The following is a 26269-nucleotide window of genomic DNA, read 5'->3' as shown; positions in this document are numbered from 1 at the left end:
AATTCTCTTTCTCACTCCGTCCTTGGGAGATTTGGGGCCTGTTTTATGTGCAGCAGTCGTGGCTTTAAGTTAAATTATGCATTTACCTTTGGGCCAGGCGAGGCTTTCATCTCCCTTAGAACCTGGGACTTTCAGAACAAACCTCAGAGACTGGAATTCATTGAGCTGCCCCTATTTTTTAAGCAGCTGAGGTCAGGGCTCGAAAATTTGGGGTCAGGAATTGGAACCCTGGAGATGGCTCAGCCTGGGATCAGTGGAAAATGAGGTGGACTCGGCTCAGAGCTGGAGGGCAAATTGTCTTCAGGTTCCAAATGAAAAAGCTTTGGGCAGGTTTAAAGGAAATAGGAAAAAAAAAAAATCAGGGTCAGAAGGGAAGAGCTCGGAGCTGCAGGACAGGGGAAAAATGGGGATTTATTGGAGAAAATTGTCAGCCCAGAATTTCTTCCTGATCATTCCTGGTGTCTCCTGAGAAGGAAAAGCAGGACAAGGAGCCCTTGATGGTTGGATGGTTTGGGTTTGGGAAAGGACCTTAAATCCCACCCAGTGCCACTCCTGCCCTGGCAGGGACACCTCCCACTGTCCCAGGCTGCTCCAAGCCCAATGTCCAGCCTGGCCTTGGGCACTGCCAGGGATCCAGGGGCAGCCACAGCAAATCTGGACCATCCAAGATTTGCATTATCCATGAAAAACTCATCCCTACCAAGAGCAAAATAAGGGAGACCTGACTGGAACCTATAATAACAGATCCACACAAAAAAATAAAACAAACCCAAAAACCCAGGAGGAGGGTTCAGGTCATTTTTGCTGAATTTAATGCACGAAGAAAGATGAGACTCCGGGAAATGCAGGAATACAAACCCTGCTTCCTTCTCTTCATCACTCCTGGGATTCAAAAGGGATGAAATTATTTTAAAGGAAGGAACATTGAACCTGAGCATTGATGGAGGCACCAAATGACACTGAAGCAGCCACGGGATAAAACCTTTCCTATGGAGCCAGGCTGGGAGAGCTGGGAATGTTCCCCTGGAGGGGAGAAGCTCCAGGGAGAGCTCAGAGCCCCTGGCAGGGCCTGAAGGGGCTCCAGGAGAGCTGGAGAGGGACTGGGGACAAGGGATGGAGGGACAGGACACAGGGAATGGCTTCAGATTGGGAAAGGGGAGATTTGGGTGCGATATTGGGAATTAGGAATTCGTGGTTGGACTGGAATTCCCAGATTTGCTGTGGCTGCCCCTGGATCCCTGGCAGTGCCCAAGGCCAGGTTGGACATTGGGCTTGGAGCAGCCTGGGACAGTGGGAGGTGTCCCTGCCCGTGAAATGGGATTTAATATCACTCCAACCAACCCCAAAGTCCCCCAAAGTCCATTCCTGTGTGTGGCCACAGGGAAAAGAGGAATTACAGCTCCTAAAATAAATCCACCCCACGATATTGCCCATTTCAGATGTGGCCCAAAGTCCAGCATTAAAGCAGAGCCTTGCTCTGAAATAAAACTGCCCTGAGTAGATCTGACATTAAAAGAAAAAAACCTCAGACAAACAGAGCTTGAGTCCATTTGGATTTTCCTGGTCCTGAATGCTGGGAGCAATTTAATCCCATTTGGAAGATTCCAAGGAATCAGGCCCTGCTCACCGTCTTTGAGCCCGGACTTGCATTTAGGTTCTGCTCCAACTATATAAAAAAACCCCTCACAACTAAATAAATAAGTGCATAAATACGGGATTTCACCTCTGTTCGTGGGGCTGCTCTTAGGGCAGATGGATTTGTCTTCTGTGTCCAGCAATTTCACGCTGAAGGGAATAAACTCCAGCGTTCCCTTGTTTTCCTCCTCCCACAGGAGTCCATAAAATCCCGTATTATTGCTCCGAAGTCTGCTTTTTCCCCCCGCAATGTTTTACACGGAATTGCCTTTTTTGTTTCCAGTAAATCCAGATATTGCTCCTCTCCTTCTTCCAGCTGTTTCCTCTCCTGCTGGAGCTCATCATTCCCACTCAGCCGATTTCATCAAGCCCTGTTTTATCTCCAAAATTGAATTTTCAAGGTTATTGCAGGAATATGTTTTTTCTCTCTTGCCATTTCCTCCCCCCAAACCTCCATCAGGGCTCACCTTGGATATATTTGGGAGCTCTGCCAAGTCAGTGGGATTGCGGTGAAAAATATCCTGGAACACCCGGAATTCCCTGTTTTCCTTCCTTTCCCACCATTTTTAATCCTCCTGGAGCAGCCTGGGACAGTGGAAGGTGTCCCTGCCCTGACAGGGCTGGAATTGGGTGGGTTTAAGGTCCCTTCCAACCAAACCAATCTGGGATTCTGGGGTTCTTTTCCACATCAGCTGAAGCCCAAGTCCACGAGGCAAAAAATCAACTATGATCCATGATTTATTCCTGGAGCAGGGATCCAGGTAGCTCCGAGCCTGTCCTGGAAGTGAATCCATGAAATTTGGAGAACCCTCAAGGGTTGACAACAACTGTGCCCACGTCAGGGATGGAGTTGGAGGAGCTTCAAGGTCCCTTCCGACCCAAACAATCCTGGGATTTTATCATTCTCCTGTTCCAACGGAGATGTGGAAGCCTCGGCAGTGCAGGATATCCCGCTGGACTCCATGATCTTTCCAACCTCAGCCATTCCAAGGGTTTGCATTTGGTCTTCCAGGTTCCAAGTCACGGATTTCCGCTTGCAAAGGATAACGAGGCCCAGCAGGAACAGGATCCTCAGGGAATGGGCACATTCCCAAGGCTGCCAGAGCTCCAGGAGCTCTCGGGCAAGGTGGGATTCTTGGGGTGTCTGGGCAGGGCTAGGAGCTGGGCTGGATGATCCTTGGGATCCCTTCCAGCTCAGGATATCCCAAGTTTATTTCAACAGAGGGGATGTAGAGATGTCGCTGTTTCCCCTTCGTAGCTCCCAATGTCTTGAGGGTACCAAATCCAACATCCAATAATCCATAATTTCTGGCAATCCAGAAATCACCAGGCTCCGTGAAACTCCTTGGAATGATTTTACATTGCCCAGACACATCACAATTACCCTGATAAAACAAATCCCAGCACAATGTGAACCTGCGGCCACGCCGCTGCCAGCCAGGACCTTCCTGAAAGGAAAAAATCACCGTCCTGTGTCGGAAAAAAACAGTCCCAAGTCCTGTCATCCTAACCAGGAATGGGAATTCTTTGTGTCCCTGTCGCTCTCTGCAATCCAGCCCTGCCACAGATTGGAAGATGAGGATAGGATCCGCCTGTTCCTTGACGAAGAATAAAATGTGCCAATAATCCATCGGAACGATCGAATAAATCTGAATAAACTGCCCCGTCTGGAGGGGAACAGTCAATGAGAGCAGGGAGGAAAGTGGCTTTGTGATAAAAATGTCTATTAATGGGCACTGGAACAGGAACGGAGCCTGGAAAATGAGGGATTTGTGTCAGTTGGGAGGGATTTGGACCAGTTGTGAGGGATTTGGATCAATTGTGAGAAATATGGATCAATTGTGAGGGATATGGATCAATTGTGAGGGATATGGATCAATTGTGAGGGATATGGATAAATTGTGAGGGATATGGATCAATTGTGAGAGATTTGTGTCAATTGTGAGGGATATGGATAAATTGTGAAGAATATGGATCAGTTGTGAGGGATTTGGATCAGTTGTGAGGAATGCGACTCAATTTTGAGGAATATGGATCAATTGTGAGTGATATGATTCATTTGTGAGAAATATGGACCATTTGTGAGGGATATGCACCAATTTTAAATGGTTCGAATTTACAGTCAAGGGTCTGAACTACCTGGGAATAACAACTCCACTAAGGAAAATTGGAATGTCCCTGCTTCGGTTTGCCAAACCAATGATAAATGGAAGGTGTGAAATTTCCCTTTATCCAGCGAGGAGCTTCCGAATGTGAGGAAAGTGTGCGAAATCCTGTGACAAGGAATTTTCTGTCAGGAATTTCCAGCGGGGAAGCTGCTCATGGAGTCACCAGCCCGTGGAGACCCTTCCCAGGAGATGAGTGTGGTCTCCACAGCGAGGAGTTGTGGTGACACCAGCAGTGCCATGGAGCATGGACAGTGACTGGAGTGATTCCCAAGGGAATGCTGGCCCATGGAAGCGCCCCCAGGCAGGAGGAGGAGCTGGACAACATCCAGGGTGAGATCCATGTCCCACCAAGCCAAGGACACAAAACCTTCACCTGCTTCATTCCCCCTGTGCTGGGGCACCTCCAGCCCTGGGGGAAATTCTGGGAAGAGCTGGAGGAGCTGGAGCATGTCCAGGGATGGGAATGGAGCTGGGAGGGGTCTGGAGAATTCCTGAGGGAGCTGGGCAAGGGGCTGAGCCTGGAGCAAAGGAGGCTCAGCGGGGACCTGGTGGCTCTGCACAAGTCCCTGCCAGGAGGGGACAGCCGGGGGGGTCGGGCTCTGCTCCAGGGAACAGGGACAGGAGGAGAGGGAACGGCCTCGGGCTGGGCCAGGGGAGGCTCAGGGTGGGCAGCAGCAGGAATTTCCCCATGGAAAGGGTGCTCAGGCCTTGGGAGTGGCCAGGGAGAGTTGGAGGGATTTCCAAGTCCTGTGGCACCTGGGGACAGGGGTCAGTGGTGGCCTTGGAAGTGGTGAGGTTCTGGGGATGCCTTAATTTTTATCTCCCCTGTATTTCATGTTCTGTGGTGCCCAGGGGCGCAGCTCTGAGCTCACAGTCAGTGTCACTCAGCTCTGCACACAGCAGGGACACAAAACAAATCCTTCTCCTGCTGCACACCAAGGACAGCTGGGACAAGTGTTCAGGCCCAAAGGCACAAACAAGGGTGGGCTGGAGGGAGAGAACAAGAAGGATGGGACTGCATCACCTGCAGCTGGGATTGGACAATTCAACCCCAATGTGCAAATGGACCAGAACTTGGAAAAGTGTGAGACCTCCTGACCGTTTGTCCATTTTGTGTCTATTTTGTGACCATTTTGTGTCCATTTTGTGACCATTCTGTGACCATTTTGTGTCCATTTTGTGTCCATTTTGTGTCCATTTTGTGTCCATTTTGTGTCCATTTTGTGTCCATTTTGGGACCATTTTGTGACCATTTTGGGTCCACCTTGGGTGCAGCCCTGGCCAGGCTCTTGTCCTGCCCAAGGTGTGTCCTTAAAGGCCTTTCAATAAATCTCTCCTTTATTCTCCAGCTCTGTCCAGTCTCTGTTCCAGCTCAGCCTTCCCAAGGCATCACTGAGAACAGTTGGATTTGTTGATCTCAAAGGGATTTTCCAACCTCAATAATTCCACCCAAGACACCCCTTCAGTTATTTCACTCCTGATGTGATTCCTCAAAGCCTGATGGAACCCAAAGAAAATATCACCAAAAAAAAACCAATCATCATTCCCACAGACCCTCACAGCATTCTGTGCATCCAGGACCTCCAATCTCGAATCCATCATCCTCTGGCCCATCTCCACTGAAAACCTGATTTGGTGGGACACAAAGAGCTCTGCTGCAAGGAATCTTCCTGCTGACTCTGCTCCCAGCTCCACCGGCAAAACGATTTGCAAACCTCCCTCTTAACAGCGGCGGGCAGGTCTGAATAATAACGCTGGAACTGGGAATAAAATCCAAAGGATTTGGGAGGCAGCAGCTTGTCTTTAAATCTGTGGATTGCCTTCCCAACTCGGCTTTATGAGGCAATTACAGGCACAAAGTTGAATATTGGAAAGTGAGACAGCAGGAGAGGGATTTATGGAGCTAAAAAAAAAAACCAGCTGGGACAAGTTCCAGCAGCGTTCACGGACAGAATTATTTGTGTCCCGTGTCAATCCAAATAATCTTAATTTTTAATGCCGCACTTTGCAACCGGAGTTCTGTTGGAATCCATATTTTGCGTAATTACGGGAATTAATCTCCTAAGTATTGCAGGACAACAAAGGAATTATATTTACTCAGCATCTTCTGCTGTTAAAAATTAACTACGTGGACAAGTTAATTATTCCAATTTACCTTTCCCTGGTTGCTGTTGAGTTGTCCTTGGGTTTTTGTGACTCCTTTATATTCCAGCCACAACATTCCCTCTCATCCTGCTGTTCACCTTCTTCCCGTGATAACTGTGGGGATGGATATCCCTGAATTCCACAGGATTTAGAGAAGAATCCCATGGATCTTCCTCAACCCTTTTGGGCTGGAATTCCCATTTTCCCTCAAAATCCAACCTCTTGACCCGTTATTAATTGGGAATAGAAGAAGAAGCTGTGGCTGCTCCATCCCTGGAAGTGTCCGAGGTTGGATGGGGTTTGGAGCAACCAAAGCTCTGATCCTTCGTATTTTAAATAGGGATATGGAATATTTACATCTCTTCCCACTCGTTTTTTCTTCTTCCAAAACCATTTTTTTTTGTTTGGAAGACTCTTTGCTCCTGCCCTCAGACAGTGCAGGATTGTCCTCTCCAATTCCCAAAAGAACCCCAATATAAATAATTCAATTCTTTTTCCCCAAATAACAGCTCTGTTTATTCAGGTTCTGCAGTGCTCTGGGGTTTTTTTGGAATTTCTGACAGGAAGGCCTGTCCGTGATAATAATTTTAATATAAAATATGGAAAAAAAAGTTCAAATTATCTGGTTCTCATTTAAATTTTCCACGGCACCAGGTCTTGCATATTCATCACCTCCCTGGGTCACCAAAATCATGCTGCCCTTGACCTTGCTAAATGTCAAAAAGCTCCTGGGATTTCTCTTTCCCCATCCAGCCATCCGTGATTTCCATTTTTTTTTCCCTGCCTTGTTCCATGTGGATGAATCACTCCCAAAGCCATCATTGCCTCTGGATTATTCTGGAATCAGCCTCGATTGGAGGAAGATCTCAGAGAATGGATTTTGTTGTTTTACAGTTTTCTGGGAAGTTCCTGAAGCAGGAATTAAGGAGCAGGGAATGATCCGTAGGTTAAAAACCACAATGTGGGAATGATCCGTCTGGAGCACCTAAATCTCTCTGTGTTTATATATAAAATAAATACAGCAATAAATATCCCCATAGAAATATTTATAAATATAATATATAAATATAAATATAAAATAAATTATACGTATATCTCATTATATAAAAATAAATATAATATATATTTATTATATAAAATATATCATATATATAATAAATATGGCAATATATATATGTAAAATAAATAAATAAATAAATAAATAAATAAATAAATATATATATTTATATATAAAATAAATATGGCGATAAATATCCCCACAGGAATATTTATATAAATATTTATAATATTTATCGAGATATCTATATATCTATATATCTATATCTATATCTATATATATACATACTATACATAACTAAATTACATATATATCATTATATATAAATATTATATATAAAAGATATATATATTATATATATAGAATAAACATGGCAATATTATATATATAAAATAGATATATAAATAAATTAAATTAAATTAAAAAAATATGGCAATAAATATCCCCACAGGAATATTTATATAAATATTTTATATATATATCTCATTGTATATAAATAAATATTATATTATATATAAATAATCATGAAAATATTATATATATAAATTAGATATATAAATAAATAAATTATATATATACATATAATTATATTTATATCTATATCTATTTCTATATCTATATGTTTATCTATTTATATAAAAAATAAATATGACATTAAACATCCCCACATGAAGGCCAGAGCTTTAAGCTCGGTTTAGCAGCATCAACCTCTGGGAAAATCCTTGGAAAAACCTTTTGGCAGGAATGTGGAATTCCTCGGATACAACCACCAGGGTGGAAAAAAACCAAAAAACAAAAAAAAACCACTTTGGAAAGCAAATCAAAATTATAAAAGCAATGGGAGCAACGTGATTTTGACGTTTTCAAGTTGTTAAGGTCATTCCTTCATTGGAAGAGAAGGGGAAAAAATGTCTCAGAATTAAAAAAAGTTTTGACCCAGTTCTAAACTTGGTTTTAGGCTGTCCTTTCTCCCAACCAAAAGTAGCCCAAATTAAACCCAACTTTTATCTCTGGAGAAAGAATTCATTCAGAAAGTGATAAATGCACCAGCCTGGGAATGGAGTGGGTTATGTAATATTTGTCCTGAATATTAATCAGCTTTTCCCGCTCAAATCTTCAATCATAAGGAGGGGAAAAAAAATGTAAATAATATTAATATTAAATGCAAATCCTGCTTTCCTTCATCATTCCGGCCTGCCTAAGCATAGAGTTATAACAGATTTGTTTAAAAATCCAGATATTTGCCCCCTTTGATTTCTCGGATTCCTTGGTTATCCCTTTTTAATGAGTTTTCATAATTAAAATTTAATCATCTGGAAGATCACACCCTTTGGGAGTTTCACCACGCTCCCGATCCCCATTCACAAGACAATTCCATGGAGTTGGTAAATTCCCACAGGGATTGGCCACCCTACCTGTTCCAACAGTTTTCCCCTAATGACTTTCCTAAAATTCCAAGAGTTTTAAGCTCCGTCATCCCAGTCCCATCTGGGATGGGGAACGCTTCCTTCTCTCACAACAATCTTTTATTTCATTATTAATACAATATTCGCGGATAAATATTTCATTGGGCAGATATTTCAAGAGCGGACCCGGCACATTCCTGAGCTGCCAAATAGCCTTTCCAAGGCAGAGAAATTCCTTTTCCCATTCCCAGCTGCGAAGAAATCGAAAATCAAGGAGAGAGCACTCAGGGCTGGATTCTCCAGCTGTTGAAAAACGGGAATAACTCATTTATGCTGCTCCACTCAGCATCACTCAGCCTCATCTTTCTCCTTAATTATCTCTGTCCCATTCCCAATCTAATTCCTGCAGGATGAGCCCCTTTCCCAGAGTTATTTGGAACTCATCATCAAGGAAGGACGACACCAACGGAACGGGAAATTCTGTGTGGTCACCAAAAAATGTGGCCACCAAAGGTCTGCCAGCCAGGCTTCCATGAAATATCTGGGATGTTTGGAGGAGTTTTTCCAAAGGGTTTGGAGATGGATGAGTTTGGGAAGGGGTTTGTGCTGTGAATAGGATTTTATGGACCGCAGAGGGAAAAGGGAGCCGGGGAAAACGATCCCGTCCTCACTGCTCCCATCACTGGAGAAGGTTCACAGGAGAGGGAACGGCCTCAGGCTGGGCCAGGGGAGGCTCAGGGTGGACAGCAGCAGGAATTTCCTCATGGAAAGGGCGCTCAGGCCTTGGAAGTGCCCAGAGAGGTTTGGAGAGGTTTCCAAGCCCTGTGGTACAATGGAAACGCTGCCTGGTGGCACTTTTATGTCCCCGCCCTCTCCTGCAGCTGGAAAAGTGGAGCTGGTAAATTGTCCCTGGATTGGGCCCTGCCTCCCACCAGCAGGGTTTGGTTTATTCCTTAAAAGTTTATTTATCCACAATCGCAGCTGGAAAACTGGAAGATAGAATCATGGAGTGGTTTGGGTGGGAAGGGACATTGAAGATCACCCAGTGCCACCCTTGCCATGGGCAGGGACACCTTCCACTGTCCCAGGAAAGTTGGATTTTGTCTCTGTCCGACCTGGCCTCGGACACTTCCAGAGATCCAGGGGCAGCCACAGCTTCTCTGGGAATTCCATCCCATCCTCCCAGCCAAGAATTCCTTCCCAATATCCCATCCCAACTCATGATGGGAAACCAAACACAGAGGACGACTCAGGGATAGCCGGAGGTGTTCCTGCCCATGGAGGCGGTTGGAACGGGATGGGTTTGAAATTCCCTCTCACCCAAACCATTCTGCCGCTCCAGGATTTCTATTTTCCTAGAGAAGTTTTAGGGTTTAAGGTAAACACGCCAAAAAAAAAAAAAATTCTTAAACCACAGCTCAAGGACAAAGTGTGACCAAGACCCAAAATCCAAATCCACGATTTTCCTGGAGAACTCCCAGGCTGGGATCTGGACATCACTGAGATGGGATAAAGGGATGGCAGTGGAAAAGTGAGAGGAGGAAAACAAAAAGTTCGTTATATGAGGGTGTCAAATTAAAAAAAAAAATCCTTTCTATTTCAATTTACTTCCTGTTTTTCTTTAGCTTGACCCAACAGTTCTGAGCTGGAGCAGTAATTCCAAGGAAGGATTCACCCTGGAACAGCTTCCCAGGCAATGAGCACATTCCCAAGGCTGCACAGGGTGGGATTGCCTGTGCAGGGTCAGAGGTTGGATTTGCGATCCTTGTTGGGCCCTTCCCACTCAGGATAATCCATAATTCCTTGAAAACAGATTAATTAACACCTTTTAATGAGACAAAGTCCTGCTGTCACAAGGAGAACCTTCCAAATAATGGGAATATCCTCACTCAGCACAGTGAAATCCACGAGTTATTCTCTGAATGAAAGCGTTCCATTAAATGTCTTTCCCTGCTCATCACTGCTGGAAGCATCCAGGATAAATATTCCCAAACTCTGAAAAGAACTGGTTTTTATGACAATTGGTTAAATGCCACCCTCGGTACAGAAACGCTGCTCAAGTCGCTGGGAACAAAAAAAAAACTTCACTCCCACAGGAAAAATAATCAAAGCTTTCCATAATTTTTCTCCATTCATCTCCAATTTGTCACTTGCCAGGATGAGAATAAAGGGAGCGGAATTCTAAACACGGAGAGATGAAAGGAAAAGCGCCTGGAAATACCTGTTGAGCTCCCACTTCTTGGAAGCGTTTTCAGGTTGTGCCTCTGCTCTCAGAATTAGGGAAATTCCGCGTCTCGAGCAGAACAAAAATGCATCGGAAAGAGGGGGTTTGGCGACAGGAATAGGTGGGAAAACCACAGCGACCCAGGCAAGGTGGAGTCAGCAGAGTCATCCCATGGGATCCACCAGGATCCGCCTCAGGTCCCGAGGAAGTGGGAAGCTGCTGGAGTTCCTCAGCCGCAAAATATTTTCGACTTTTCACGGCAAATTCATGCCAGAAGAAGGGGGAAAGAAGCGACTTCCCCCCTCTTCATTTAGAAGGATCAACACTCTGCTGTTTCTGTGGTGGTTCACATCCCCAGATTCACAGAATCCCAGGATCCCTGAGGTTTGAAAAGAGCTCCAAGGTCACCGAGTCCCAGCTGTGCCCGATGCCCACCCTGTCCCCAGCCCAGAGCTCTGAGTGCCACCTCCAGGTGACACCTCCAGGGATGGGCACTCCAAACCTCCCTGGGCACTTCCAAGGCCTGAGCGCCCTTTCCATGGGGAAATTCCTGCTGCTGTCCACCCTGAGCCTCCCCTGGCCCAGCCTGAGGCCGTTCCCTCTCCTCCTGTCCCTGTTCCCTGGGAGCAGAGCCCGACCCCCCCGGCTGTCCCCTCCTGGCAGGGACTTGTGCAGAGCCACCGGGTCCCCCCTGAGCCTCTTTTTTTCCCGGGAAAAAAAAAGACTGAGCCAAGGAGAGGAGGCACAGACCCCTCATTCTCAAGTCCCGGTGGGATGAACCCGCTCCTAACAACCCCACAACTCAGAGAAACCCACAAGGGAGGAGATTCCATCCTCCTCCCTTTCAGCCTTGACTTTGGGGTTTAAAGCTGGAGCAGCAGGAGAAATCTGGGATGGAAGTCCTGCAAATCCCGACCACGCGATCAGTGCATCCATGATTTGTTACAAGGCAGAGCCAGGAAAAACAAATCAGCTGCTGAGGACGTGTGAGGAGCAGCTGCTCCCTGGGAACCCCAAAAGAAGTCACTTGTGCTGAGCACGGAGCTGCTAAAAAGCCAAGTGACGGAAGAGCGGGGAGTGTGAAAGCGGAATAAACGAGGGCTCTGCACTTCATAAAACACCCAAATTAAACCCTGACAGAGCAGCAGACCCGGGGAAGTCACTCAGCACCAAGAATGGCTCGTTATCCCCCGTTACTCCCCAGAAACCACCTCAAACCGGGCTCCCCGTGCTCCCACAACAAACACCACACATTGCCAAAATAAAAAAAAATATCTGATCCCCTCCCACCCACCCCGATTTTCCCTCGCCTTTCCCGAGGCTGGATCTGGATGCGGATCAGCTCCCAGGGAACAGCCTTCACCCTCCTTCTTTTTTTTTTTCCCCTCCTTGTTTCACACAGCGGCAACAAATGAGCTCAGCATCGGCTCGGCATTTAGAGAAATACGTTCTCCCATCTCATCTGCTTGTTCCCGTGTCAAGGAATTCAAAGCTGTGGGGGAAAATAATGACTGCCTGCCTCACGCCTGGGTTTTTTCGTTTGTTTGTTAGTTTGGGGGGTTTTTTTTTAAACCAGAAATGAGACTCCTATGTCATTTTTACTTCCATATTTACGGGGAATTCGCGGATCCGGGGAAGCACAGAGACAAACAACCCCGCATCAAATATGTAACAGCCGTAAGATTTTTTGCCGCTCTCCGTTTAGGGGAGGGATAAATCAGCTTTTTCCCAGCACAACACAAAGGAAATCGAGTGGGAAAATCAGGCTTTACTCACACTGCACAATGAGCTGCACCAAGGCCTCTCTGGGCTTGACGTTGAACCCGTTGTACTGGCTGGTCTGGCACCTGTAGGTGCCGGTCATTTCCCGGGAGACGTTGACGATCCGCAGGATCCCGTCGTAGCTCTCGGTCTGCAGGGCCCCGTCGGGCATGGCCACCTCCTTGTCCGCCCGGGACCACAGGATGATGGGTTTGGGTTTCCCGGTCACCTGGCACTGCAGCTCGATGGTGTCCCCTTCCCGCGTCACCAGCGGGGACTTCTCCTGAGGGACCGTCAGGTTGGGGGGCACTGGGAAAAACGGGAAGGGAGAGGGGGTCAAAAATCAGCCACCGTGGATGGATTTCCCTGGTTTTTGTTGTTTCTCGTGTGTGTTTGTTAGTTTGTGGGGTTTCTTCTAAGGAACAAGTAAAATTAATCAACAGACGACGCTCAGATTATTTTTATATATAACCCCATGATCTAACACCCTTGGTTTGCAATGCCTCTTCTAACTAATTCGAAGAAACTACCCAAAACCGAGAAGAACAAGGAAGAAGAAGGGAGAAGAAGGATCCTGTGATCCTGAGATCCCTGATACCCTTAGATCCCCGGTATCCTGAGATCCATCCTGAGATCCATCCTGAGATCCCTGATATCCTGAGATCACTGATTTCCTGAGATCCCAGATATCCTGAGATCCCTGAGATCCTCAGATCCATTGTGAGATCCCTGACACCCTGAGTGAGATCCCTGAGATCCCGGGATCCCTGAGATCCCGAGATCCCGTATACCCTGAGATCCCTGAGATCGCTAAGATTCTGAGATCCCTGGTCCCCTGAGATTTCTGCTATCCTGAGATCCTGAGATCCCTGTGATCCCGATATCCCGAGGGAAAATCCCTGTGCCAGCCCCCACAGCTCTGCTGCAGCCTCAGATGGGGCCAGGGTGGGACTTTTCCCTCTGGAAATTGTCCACATGGATCTATCCTTGGTGCTGGCAGCCTCTTCCAGATCCCAGCATTTCTGAGTTATCCAATCCCAGCCTGCCTCAGGAATTCCAGCTGGGACAAGGCAGGGAAACTTGGGAAAAACACAGGAAACTCGTCCATATTCGGAGGGGGGAAAACAAGCAGATCCACGACAAAAATCCCCCGTGCCAGTGCCGCGATTCCCCCTCTTTTCCCGTCGGTTTTCCCCGAAAAAAGCCGAGATAGCAGCGCAGCAGGAAGCTGCACCTCGCTGAGATAAGGAGCAGCACCACGGGGGTGGTGACAGCTGATAAGAGAGGCTCTGTCAGCGTCCCAGATGGAAAGATCCCCTCAAATCCCCGACTCCCCAGCTCCCGTGGCGTCCTGCAGTGCCTGTTACTGCGAGGCTTTTCATGGTTCAGGGATTTCTTTGTGTTGTTCCTGGAAACAGCAGAGGGGACAGGAGGGACAAGGCTGTCCATTAAAATGAAGAATTCCAGGGGCAAGGCCATCAATCCAAAGCCTGGCTGCACCTCTGGGTCACATTTGAGGAACAGTGACCAAAACAATGAGGTCCCACCACGAATTTCTCTGTCTCCACCCCATTCATGGCTCCAGATCTCCGCAAATTTAGATCCTGATTCTCCACCCTCTAAAAGCCCCAAATCTTTGCTCAGGGATGAAGAATTCCAGGGGCAAGGCCATCAATCCCAAGCCTGGCTGCACCTCCGGGTCACATTTGAGGAACAGTGACCAAAATATGAAGTCCCACCAAAAATTTCTCCCTCCCCACCCCATTTATGGCTCCAGATCTCCCCAAATTTAGATCTTCATTCTCCAATCTCTAATTAGGGAAAAAAAACCAAACAAACCCAGACTTTGCTCAGGGAGAGTTTTTGGCAGGGTTTCCCCATTTCAGGCCAGCTCTTTACTGTCACAACCTCACAGGTATTTAATTATCTCTGAGCTGGCAAACGTAACTGGAATTAGCACCAGGCTGAACAAATAAATCCCAGGTTTTTGGGGAACGGTGACACAGCAGGCACTGGCAGCCTGGGCACGTGGGATTTGTCTCCATGGGCAATCCAGCTCAAAAGGATTGAGGAGAAGATTAAAAAAAAATTGATGGTTTTCTTCCCAAAGAAGAGACTCCAGGAACATGGAATGGTGAGTCTGGGTGTACAAGGTTAGAAACAGGGAATTGTGGAATTGTTCAGGTTGGAAAGCCCTCTGAGATCATGGAGTCCACCACTGCCACATCCACAGGGATTTTAAATCCCTCCAGGGGATGGGGACTCCACCCCTGTCCTGAGCTGGACAACCCTTTCCAGGCAGGAATTCTCCCTGAGATCCAACCAAACCCTTTCCTGGCACAAGTCGACGCCGTTTCTTTCCAAAGATGAGGGGGCAAAGGGAGCTCCGGAGGTTCAAATCCATGAGGAGAGGAGCAGGGACGAACCGAGGGTGCGCCAGGCAGGGTGTCACCAGCTGTGCCAGCTGCTGTCCCCCAGCAGGTGCTGCTGTGGCACCAGGAGAGCCCTGGAGGGCTCAGCCTCTTCCCAAGGCTTCGCACAATGAAAAAAATTAAATCCTAGATGGAATGTTCCCTTATTCCAGAAGTCCCAGCCAGGAGCCGATCCACTGCCCAGGTTTGCAAAGGACAAATCCAGGATTTTTCCTGACCCTAACTAGAAACAAAAAATTATTCTTTTTATTCCTGTGTTGAGTGGCTTTAAAATAAGTTCACGCTCTCAGCAGTTTCCTGAAGTGGAGGGTGACACGTGGAGAACAAAAGGCTTTGGTGACACTTGGAAAAGTGACACCTGGAAAACAAAAGGCTTTGGTGACACTTGGAAAAGTGACACTTGGAGAACAAAAGGCTTTGGTGACACTTGGAGAACAAAAATCTTTGGTGACACTTGGAAAAGTGACACTTGGAGAACAAAAGAGTTTGGTGACAATCAGAAGACAAAAAGCTTTGGTGACTGAGGACAAAAAGCTTTGGTGACACTCAGAGGACAAAAAGCTTTGGAGACACTTGGAGAACAAAAGGCTTTGGTGACACTTGGAGAACAAAAAACATTGGTGACACTCAGAGGACAAAAAGCTTTGGAGACACTTTGAAAAGTGACACCTGGAGAACAAAAAGCTTTGGTGACAGTCAGAAGACAAAAAACTTCTGCGACACTCCGAGGACAAAAATCTCTGGTGACACCTGGAGAACAAGACGCCTCGGTGACACTCCAGTGGCACCGGTTTAAAGCCACATTGTCACCCCGTGAGCGGGCAGTGGCCCGTGGTGAGCAGGTTCTGCTGATCCCTGTCCAACCCTGGCTTTAAATAAAACATCTGAGACAAGTCGGCCTCCCCGGGCTGCTGACCCAGCACGAGGTGAGGTGGCAGGAGGTCACTGCTCTCCTCTCCTCTGGACTTTCTTTTGTTCTGCTCTCTAGACAGACATTCCTGTTGCTGGAGAGAATAAAAATCAGCCAGGAATTCTTCCAGCTGCTCTCCTGTGGCAGCTCCACTGTAATTCCAGAGGATCCGTGATCCAGCATGGTCTAGAGGACAAAGGGGACAGGACAAGACAGCTCATTCTGAGGAAAAAACCCCAAAATTCCTGAGTCTAATGTGTTTATTCCTCGTGTATTCCCGGTGTTTTTAGATCTACTTGAGCTTCCTGAAGTCCTGATGGATCAAATTCCGGCTTAATTAACGGATCAGACAGATTAATTAAATGCCAGAGAGCCGCTGGCAGAGGCAGGGAGCTGCAGACAGAGAAATCCTTCAGAGGCGCTCTGATCCCGTTAAAACCTGCCTGCCCATGGAGCATTCAAAGCCCCTGCCCATCCCTTCCCAAAATATTCCATGATTCCAGGACAACCACAGGTGGACAAGGAGCCTCTGCAAGTGGTGGCCTCACAACTGCTGAGCTCCTCCCTGGGAATTTTGGGGGCTGCTGTCACTCTTTGGAGCCATCAGGAAACCATTTCCTTGGAGTGGCAGGGAAAAATCCTGGGATAACGCGGCCAGGCTGCTCCACATGGATTCATCCTGATAATTCGGATCAGGCACAGCAAAGGAGCGTTTGAGCAGCACATCGAGAAATCCTCCAAACTGGAGATCATCACCCAGAGGGAATCTCCGCAGGGAGCTGCTGGAATTCACGTTCTCCCAGGAATTCAAACCCGGGAACGTTGAGGGATCCACGCCGCGCCGGCCGGAAGGGAGGATGAAGTTATTTGTGCGCCCTACTTCTGCAATATTTATGGATTTGCCGGGCTGAGTGGCCGGGATTAATCATCCTCTGCCTGAGAGCTGCATCTTGAGCCCAGCTCATGATTCACGGCCGGAGTTGAGACAGGCCTGAGCCAAGATTTGAGCGAGATCATTCCGCCCGGGAAGGGCGGCGAGGGATAATTATCCCTGAGGGTTAATTGCGCTGCTTCTGTCTGTAAACAGAGGCTGGAACTGCTCAGCCGCTCTGGGGTTGTTATTTTTTTGGGGGGGAGAAATGTTGGGGAACACCGAGGAGCTGCTGCTGCTGGAAGGGACCCAGAGGTGAGGGCAGAACCCGGGGGGAGATTTGCTGATCCAGGAAAATGATTGGAAAAGCAGCTGGAGCCAAGAAAATTTAGGAAGGTTTCCTTTACCCTTTCCATCCCCATGGAAGAGGGTCCATCAAGTCACTGGTGTGGAAGGGAAATGGAAGGCATTCCTGGTTGGATTTCACGGGTGCTTCCCCATCATTCCTGTTCCTGTGTCCCACCCCCCAAGGCAAGGTCCCAATTCCAAAGGGGAAATTCCACATTTTCTGGGGCACAAAGCACTCGTAACTGCACGTGAGGACACAATGGATTTTATGGAATCACAGAATCCCTTAAATTGGAAAAGCCCTCCGAGATCACCAAGCCCAACCAGCACCGCGGTCACCACCAGCCTGTGGCCCCAAGTGCCACATCCAAACATTTTCTGAACATTCCCAGGGAAGAGGATTCCCCTGGACAGCCTTTCCCATCCTTTCTGAGAAGGAATTTTCCCAAAGATCCAATTTAAAACCACATCTGAGGCCTGAAGTGATGGCGAGGCCTTGGACAAAGGGCCCAGTCCTGAGGGTTGGGATGATCCTGATTTTTTTGGACAAAAAAAAATCTGCTCAGGCAGGGAAATAATTCCAGGATCGGTGCTTGGAACACAGCACCAAAGCCCTAAACCGTCACCTTGCCAGAAGAGAAAGAGGAACATTTAAAACCCGGAACATGCAGAGCCAGCAGCAAATTAGGGAAATTAATTCCAGCGCTTTCGCAGGAGCCGTGCTGAGGAGCGTCCACGGATGAGGAGAACCACGGGGCGAGGGGGTTCTGGAGAAGAACAAAGAGACTCTGCCACACAGAGGGTGCCAGCTCCCAGAAATCCGGCTGGAATATATCCATGGAAGGTGGATTTATCCCAGAGAAATCAGATCTCCCAAGGGAATGGGCCGTAGGGCAGGGGAGGAAGGAGCTCTCAAGGATGGAGTTAGCAAGAAAAACTCTGCACAACAAGCACGAAAACAGAACTATAAAAGACAAAGATTTGTAACAAAATACGGCGTTTTTCTGTCCTTTCCGCTCCCTGCCCCTTCCCAAGATAAATCCCAAGGATAAGGGCTCACCAAACCCATCCCTTTGCTGCAACAACCAAAGGCCTGTTTCCTACGATCGCTCTGGACGGCGCTTAAGGTTTACAAACATGTTAATTAGCCACTAATTGCCTCCCAAACCCCACATCCTCGTTATACAACGGCTGTGATTCCAATAAACATTCCGGGCTGGAATCAAGGCCTCTTTTTATGTCTCATCAAAGCAGGAACAGGATGACCAGAGGACTCCTGTGGCATGACTGGATCAAGGCTGCAGGTCCCTGGAACAGCAGCCTGGAGCCTTAATTAATTCATTATTTAACGGAGAGCTGATTAGCTTGGCAGGGAAGTCCTTTTCCTATCGCAGAGCCTCACACGGAGCTGCTCTCCAAGAATTTCTCTGCCTGGATTGCAGCAGAATTTGTGGAGAGGCAAATTTATCCCTGGAAGTGTTTGGAGCAACCTGGGATAGCGGGAGGTGGCGCTTCCAACTCAAAGGTCCCTTCCAAGACAAACAGCTGCATGATTCCATGATTGATTCCATGATTGATTCCATGATTGATTCCATGATTGATTCCATAATTGATTCCATGATTGATTCTATGATTCCATGATTGATTCCATAATTGATTCCATGATTGATTCCATGATTCCATGATTCATTCCATGATTGATTCCATGAGATCTGGAGGCCTCCAGGCTGCCCTGTGCTCATCCAAAATCCATGTCCTGCTCCGGGATGTTCCCCAACCTGAGGTGGCACAAGCTCAGCACGTCCTCAGGCTCATCCCGAGGGCAGGAATTTGTTTGGTGGTTTTCCATGTGGGACATTTCTCTGGCTGCGCCCACACAGGGTGGGAATGGGCCAAAGGAAGGACTCCCTTGGGAAAAGAGGGATCAGCACTTCCTCCAGACCTTCCCACGGCAATTCAGAGCAGCAAAACCAGAAAATAAAGGAAAATGCCCCAAAATAACAAATCTCTTCCCTGCTCAGTGATGTCTCCAGGGAAAAGGCGGAAAGGGAATGAGCCAGAAGGGGGAAACGCTGCTTTTTGGGAACAAAAACAGTGCCCTGAAGGGAGCAAACCATCCCAATCCCTGATTCTTCCTGCCTGAATCCAATATTTGAGGCAGAGAAAAAAATCCCTTGCTCAGGCGGACACCCTCCAATCCCCCTCTTTCTTCTCGCTTACCACAGACCCACTTTAATGAGGTTTTTCCTGCTTTTTTAACGTCTTCCTGCTTTTTTAGCATCTTCTGCCTCCAGGTTTCCACGACACGATCCCCACATCTCCCGAAAAACCCAGGCTGGCTCTCAGTCCCATTTGCCCAGGGTGGGTTTTATGGATGACAGGGCTTTTCTAGAGCAGATATTCCACGTTTGAGTCCCGACTCCCTCTCTCCGCTGACCTATTTTATTGAGATATGGGGGGAGCAGCAGCCAGGGGATTACTTCAGGTCCATTTATATAAGTTACTCAGGACATAAATCCGTGGGGTTTTCGTGTTGCTTTTTTTTTTCTTTTTTCCCGCTGAAAATGTCAAGGGAAACGAAATATTCCTGCTTAAACGCGGGCAATTCCAGAGCCACGCGTCCCTTCCCGACCTCATGGAGGATTCATGGATTTCCTCCTTCCTTGGGATTTGACACATTCCCTCCTGCCCCACTCGGTGACTCCAGGAGGAGCCGCACAAACATCGGGAAGAGGAAATTCCACCCCCCATCCCAGACATCCAGAGGGATGTTAATAAATGCCTGCAAGTCCTGGCATTTGGGAAATGTGTTTGTGCCGGGGCCTTCTGTTCCTAATTAGCAGAGCAGTAATGAATCTTGATGAATCAGTAATGACCTTCAAAGCACGGCAACTATTTCAGCTTCCACTTGGCTGGGTAATGAAGTCATTCCAAGAGCAGAATTCCTTTTAGGATGCTGAAAAAGGCTGAGGTCGAATTCCACACTTTCTTCCCCCTTTTCCCGATTTTCTGGAGTGTTCCGGGAGAGGAAATTCAAAGGGGTGACAGATTTCCTTATTTCCTGCAGGGATTGTGGTGAGCTGATAGGAATGGCAAACTAATGGATGCTTCCAGGAAATCCCCATCAGTTTTCCCAAGGATTCCCAAGGAATTCCAGGGAGCTCAGTAGTTACTGGATGCACGACTGCACACACAGCACTGTTTGCTCCGCCTGGGCAGGCAGGTGACAAAGTTTGCATGGAATGCTCATCTATCATTCCAAAGACGGCTTTACTCCTCTAAGAATCCGCCCAGTTCTTCTCCTGATAGCAAAATCATGGAATCATGGAATGGTTTGGAATGTAAGAGACATTAAATCCCATCCAGTGCCATCCCTTTTCCATGGCAGGGACACCTCCCACTGTCCCAGGCTGCTCCAAGCCCAGTGTCCAACCCGGCCTTGGGCACTGCCAGGGATCCAGGGGCAGCCACAGCTGCTCTGGGAATTCCAGCCCAGCCAGGAATTCCTTCCCAATATCCCACCCAAATCTCCCCTTTCCCAATCTGAGGCCATTCCCTTTGTCCCATCATCCAACATTTCCTCTCCATCTCCCCTGGAATGTTCTAGGAGGTCCCCACATGACCTCCTCCACCACTCTGGGCTGCCTCCATCCCCCTAAATCCCACGGGATCTCACCGGTGCTGCTGGAGATGTTGACGTCGATGCTGATGTCCGAGATGCCGCCTCCCTTGAGGGACGCCACGCAGGTGTAGGTCCCGAAATCCGTGAACTTGAGGTCGATGATGTCCAGGTTGGTGGTGCCGGGGGACACGTCGGGGTCGGTCTGGGTGATCACCATCCTCTCCGAGCTGCGCAGGGGCCGCCCGTTCTTGAACCAGCTGAAGGCCAGCTCCTCCGAAGGGATGGCCTCCACCTGGCACGAGATCTTCACCTCCCGCCCGATCTGGATGTTGTCGTCCTTGTGGTACGGGTCCGGGGTGATCCAGAAACGTCCCTTTTTTAAGGCTGGAACGCGGGGAAAAAACAGAAATTTTTTTGTTGTAACGTAGAACAAATGTTTTTATCGTAACTTAAAAAAAAACACCGACACCTCCCACTGTCCCAGGCTGCTCCAACCTCAATGTCCAACCTGGCCTTGGATACTTCCAGGGATCCAGGGGCAGCCACAGCAAAACTGGGAATTCCAGCCCAGCCAGGAATTGCTAAATCCCAATCTCCCACCCAAATCTCCCCTTTCCCAATCTGAAGCCATTCCCTGTGTCCTGTCCCTCCATCCCTGGTCCCCAGTCCCTCTCCAGCTCTCCTGGAACCCCTTTGGGCCCTGGAAGGTTCTGGAGTTTCCAAACTTTGGACGTACTAAAACATTTCAGTTTGCTCCATCCATGAGTGGTGAAAATGTGAATTCAGACTCGATTTTGTTTATTCTGACTCAATTTTTTAAATTAAAAAACCCTCAATTTTGCTATTTCCAACTCAGTTCTGCTAATTCACACACAATTTTGCCAATCCAAACTCAGTTTTGTTAATTCAGGCTCAATTTTGCTAATTCAGACTCAGTTTTGGTAATTCAAACTCGATTTTGGTAATTCAGTAGCTCCTTGAACAGCGCAACACTTTGGGACTCGAAAATTCCACGCTGAACCAGCACTCCCACCGCCTGGAAAAGAGTGAACACTTCCAAAACTTCTAAAAGATTTCCCATTTATTGACTGGTTTATTTATTAGGCTGTCTTTTCAAAGTGGGGGAAAAAAGCCTAAATTTGAGCTGAGTCCCACAGGGTAGAAGGGGTTTATTCCATTGAGGGCGGCAAAATTTTTATGGAGAAAATGGAAAATTTGGTGTTTTTCCTAGGAAAAGCATCATTTCTGATGCTGCTCCTTAGTCCTAACCACATCTTGAAGTATCCAAGCGGTTGCTTCTATTTATTCATTTATTATTTAATTTATTTACATTATTCATTTACTTTTATTTACTTATGGAAGCTTCATGGCTTTAATCAAGATGGAAATTTTTTTTTTTTTAACTCCTCTTTATGGAGCCTCTCTCCTTCCCTTGGGAAAGGCTCAGCCAATTCCCAGGAATCAGCACACTACCAAGCTGGAATCACGAGGATGAACCAGTTGGAAACTGCCACAGATTTCAACTCTTCTTTTTTTTTGTGTGGAAATAAGAGCACAAACAATGCTTACACACACAAAAAAAACACCCTCAATAGTTTATGCAGCTCCTTTTCAGGCAGGGGAAAACCAAAAAAGAACTCGATGGGCACGACCGGAGCGACGTTTCAGCCCAAATTAGTTGCTCCTAACCTCAATAAACTATTTTTATTTTCTGAATTTTCAGCAGTTTTCTCCCGCCTAGGACTGAACAAAGTCTAGCAAGGGGAGTCGGGGTAACTTTCCTTTGTGGAAAAAGCAACAATTCCAAGGTAGGGAAAAAGGGCAGAACCTCAAATTTTGGGTCAAAGCTTCTTGCAAGCAGAAGGGAACTGGATGGTCTTTAAGGATCTTCCAACCCAAACCATTCCATGACTCTGGATGAGGTCCCCAAAATCCCTTCAAACCTTCCTGGTTTCCAGAACGTTGGGAACACCTGAGTTGAGTTTGATAGAAACCCGCCAGGTAAAGGAAAACGGGGTTTCCTCTAATTTTTCATTTTCCATCACTTCCTCCATCCATCAATCCATAAAACACTTCTTTGGATTTTCCTCATCTGTAGATTCCTGGACCTCCATTTCCAGGAGGAGATTTCCAGGAGGGCATCCCAAAATGCCAAGGAAATTGAGCCACGCCGTGGATTTTGTTGCTGTGCTATCAGTCACGTTTTTAGGCATCGCTGAGAAGTTTTCAATGGGGTGAGACACGGAAATAAAAGAGAAATTAAAGGCTAAGGGGGTTTCTCCACAGGCAGAGACAAGGAGGAATGGTTATAAACTAAATGGGATTTAATGGGATATTGGGAAGGAATTCCTGGCTGGGCTGGAATTCCCAGAGCAGCTGTGGCTGCCCCTGGATCCTTGGGAAGTGCCCAAGGCCACGTTGGACATTGGGTTTGGAGCAGCCTGGGACAGTGGGAGGTGTCCCTGGGACAGTGGGAGGTGTCCCTGCCATGGAAGGGGTGGAATTGGGATGGGATTTAATCCCAAACCACTCTGGGATTCCCTGACCCTCCATCAGGGGCTGAGCTGCTTTGATCAAACAACAGAAACCTGAGGAAGTTCCCTGTTGGATCATTTTTGGTCATGGAGGTGCTCTGGGGCTGGAGCTGCTCTGGAGCCAGGCTGGGAGAGCTGGGAATGTGCCCCTGGAGAGGAGAAGCTCCAGGGAGAGCTCAAAGCCCCTGGCAGGGCCTGAAGGGGCTCCAGGAGAGCTGGAGCGGGACTGGGGACAAGGGATGGAGGAACGGGACACTGGGAATGGCTTTAGGCTGGAAAAGGGGAGATTTGGGTGGGAGATTGGGAACTGGGAATTCCTGGCTGGGCTGGAATTCCCAGATTTGCTGTGGCTGCCCCTGGATCCCTGGCAGTGCCCAAGGCCAGGTTGGACATTGGGCTTGGAGCAACCTGGGACAGTGGGAGGTGTCCCTGCCACAGCAAGGGTGGGATGGAATGACCTCTGAAGTCACTTGCCACCCAAACCATTCCAGGATTCCATGATTAACCAGCTGCTGCAGACCCTTCCCAGCAGATTTTTTGGGAGCGTCACCAGCACACGGAGCTCCGAAGGAGCAGCAAACGCACAAACAAATCTGTAACTGTTCCCTGAGACTCAGCAAAGTGCCAGCCCCGCTCCAAAGAGGCCCCAAAAAACGGGGATGTGATCAAACGGGCCCGAGATGAAACAACTTCTCGTCCTCAAACTCCTCACAAGCAGTCCTTGCCCTCGCTCATTAATTATATTTTCAAAGTAATAAAATGCAGTTCAGGATCTCAAGCAAGGATCTATTTGCATTCAGGAGGTTCAGTTGTTTTGTTGGGTTTTTTTTTTTCTCACCCCCTCCCTGATCGAACCCAAATTTTCCTTTAGTGCCTCAGAACATTCCTGCCTCCCCATTTTCCAACGGCTCAAACACCACCACTAAATGCTAAAAGTTCTGCACCACTTTCGGCACTGTTTTTAGGCTTCGGCATAAGAATTATGACAAATTATGGACCCCTGGCTGCTTCCTGAGTGGATGGAGGACACGCTCGGATCCGTGGCTGCTGATGGCTCTGTCCCGGGTTAACCCGTGACAACAGGGCAGCAAAACTCCAAATTTCTGGTTTTAACCTTCACTGAGCAGCCAGAGGCCTCCCAGGGCACCTTCTGTGCTCTCCCCTGAGGAGGTTTGGGGTCATTTCGGTCGTTCCCCTTTCACTTTTTGTCAGTGATTTTGTTTTGACAGTGACAAGGAGGAGAACTTCACCCAAACAGGTTTTGGAGGTTTGGAGAGCTCCAAATCCAGCCTGGCCCTTGTTCCTGAGCACCCAGAACAGGAAATTTCCTGTTTTCCAATACTTCCATGCCCAGCCCCACCTCACTTCCAGGATCCTCCAAAATCCCTGGGAATTCTGTGATCTCCTGGATCTCACTGTGAGCTGGGTCAGAGAAATCAGGAAAGCATTTCCTGGTGTCCAGGTGTTCCTGATCCTTTCCTGTTTCCTCCCCACGTGTGGGAAAATGAGTTTGTGATCCTGGGAAAGATTCTCCACTTCATTTTTTAGGGATGATGCACTACAGAGACACAGCGAGGAAATGGCCAAAGATCCCAGAATTCCCAGGATTGATTGGATTGGAAAGGACCTTAAGGATCATCCAGTCCCAACCCATGAACAGGGACATCTCCCACTACCCCAGGTTGCTCCAAGGTCCATCCAACCTGGCCAAACCACCCTGGAATGATGGGAAAATGGATGAAACAACAAAATCTGCTCCAGGGCCCCTCGTGGGAAGAGCCCCGCAGTCCATATTTATTTTTGTCTGGAATTCCAGCCCAAATGGATCCATTTACTGCCCCAAACCATCACTCCAACTGAATAAAAACCCACAGAAATCCTTCCCTGCTGTAATTTGTCCGCTGCTATCAAATCAAGAGAAGGAAAATCCAAATTTTTATCCCAAACTCCGAAGAGACACCAAATTTTTGGTAATTTTGGCTGTGGGCAGCAAAGTTGGGTCTGTCCTGTCCTCAACATTCTCCAAGATTCCCCTAAACTCCGTTATCCAAACAATCCAACAGCTGTCCAAAAGACCTTTATCAATGGTGATTATGCCAGTGAGGTCAATAAACTTCATTCTTGACATGAAAATACATTTTGACATGGTTCCGTGGATAAAGAGCGGGGGAAAAACTCGGATTTGTTGTTGCCAAAAATTCCCATTTGCTGTCACGGACCAGGAAAATAATGGAGAGGGAAATAATGGAGAGGAAATTACAGATTTCTGGCTAAATTGTGAAACTTAATTATGAATAGACGAGCAAAACCACACCCCAAATTATAGAGTGTGTGGATATCAGCTCCGCATAATCAAAGTGTAGCACAGAATTCCGGAATGATTTAGGTTGGAAGAGACCATAAATCCCATCCCAATCCATCCCTGCCATGGCAGGGACACCTCCCACCGTTCCAGGATCCTCCAGCCTCAATGTCCAGCCTGGCCTTGGGCACTGCCAGGGATCCAGGGGCAGCCACAGCAAATCTGGGAATTCCTGCCCAGCCAGGAATTCCCAATTCCCAATATCCCACCCAAATCTCTCCTTTTCCAGCTCAAAGCCATTCCCTGTGTCCTGTCCCTCCATCCCTTGTCCCCAGTCCCTCTCCAGCTCTCCTGGAGCCCCTTTAAGCCCTGCCAGGGGCTCTGAGCTCTCCCTGGAGCCTTCTCCTCCCCAGGTGAACATTCCCAGCTCTTGGAGCAGCTCCAGCCCTTGGAGCAGCTCCATGGCATCCTCCAACACATCCCCACCTTCCTTGTTCTGAGAAGCCCAGACCTGGATGCAATTCCAGTCATAAGGATCAGTCCAGGTTGGAAGGAAATCTAAAATAATTCAAAAACTGTTAAAAAATAGAGCAATGAAATAAAAAGGCCGAGTTTTTAGGGATAACACTCCAACTCGGACCACTCTCAAAATCCAAATCCTCTAAATTGGGCGTTTAGAATCATGGAATTGTTCGGGTCGGAAAAGTCCTCTGAGATCACCAAGTCCAACCCCTGAGGTCACCACTAAACCCTGCCCTCATCCACACATTTTGGGCACAATTCCAGGGATTGTGACCCCATCCCACCCCTGAGCAGCCTCTTCCAAAACTTCCCAATCCATGAGGAGAAGACTC

General features: G+C 47.7%; 1 protein-coding gene across 1 annotated transcript in view; it reads right to left on the bottom strand.

Moving 5' to 3' along the window:
- MDGA2 (MAM domain containing glycosylphosphatidylinositol anchor 2) overlaps positions 1-26269 on the bottom strand; it is a 217856-nt gene that overhangs the window by 63949 nt on the left and 127638 nt on the right. Inside the window, exons 7-8 of the mRNA XM_066189190.1 lie at positions 20634-20963; positions 12412-12705 (exon numbers count right to left, since the gene is read on the bottom strand). Coding sequence (XP_066045287.1) covers positions 12412-12705; positions 20634-20963 — 624 coding nt within the window. The remainder of the gene's footprint in view (positions 1-12411; positions 12706-20633; positions 20964-26269) is intronic.

The sequence above is a fragment of the Chamaea fasciata genome, unplaced genomic scaffold, assembly GCF_029207755.1.
Source record: "Chamaea fasciata isolate MVZ Bird 193981 ecotype frontalis unplaced genomic scaffold, bChaFas1.0.hap1 SCAF_7, whole genome shotgun sequence".
Lineage (NCBI taxonomy): Eukaryota > Metazoa > Chordata > Aves > Passeriformes > Sylviidae > Chamaea > Chamaea fasciata.
Note: the sequence above shows the minus strand (reverse complement) of the source record. Positions and strands in the feature narration are given on the sequence as shown.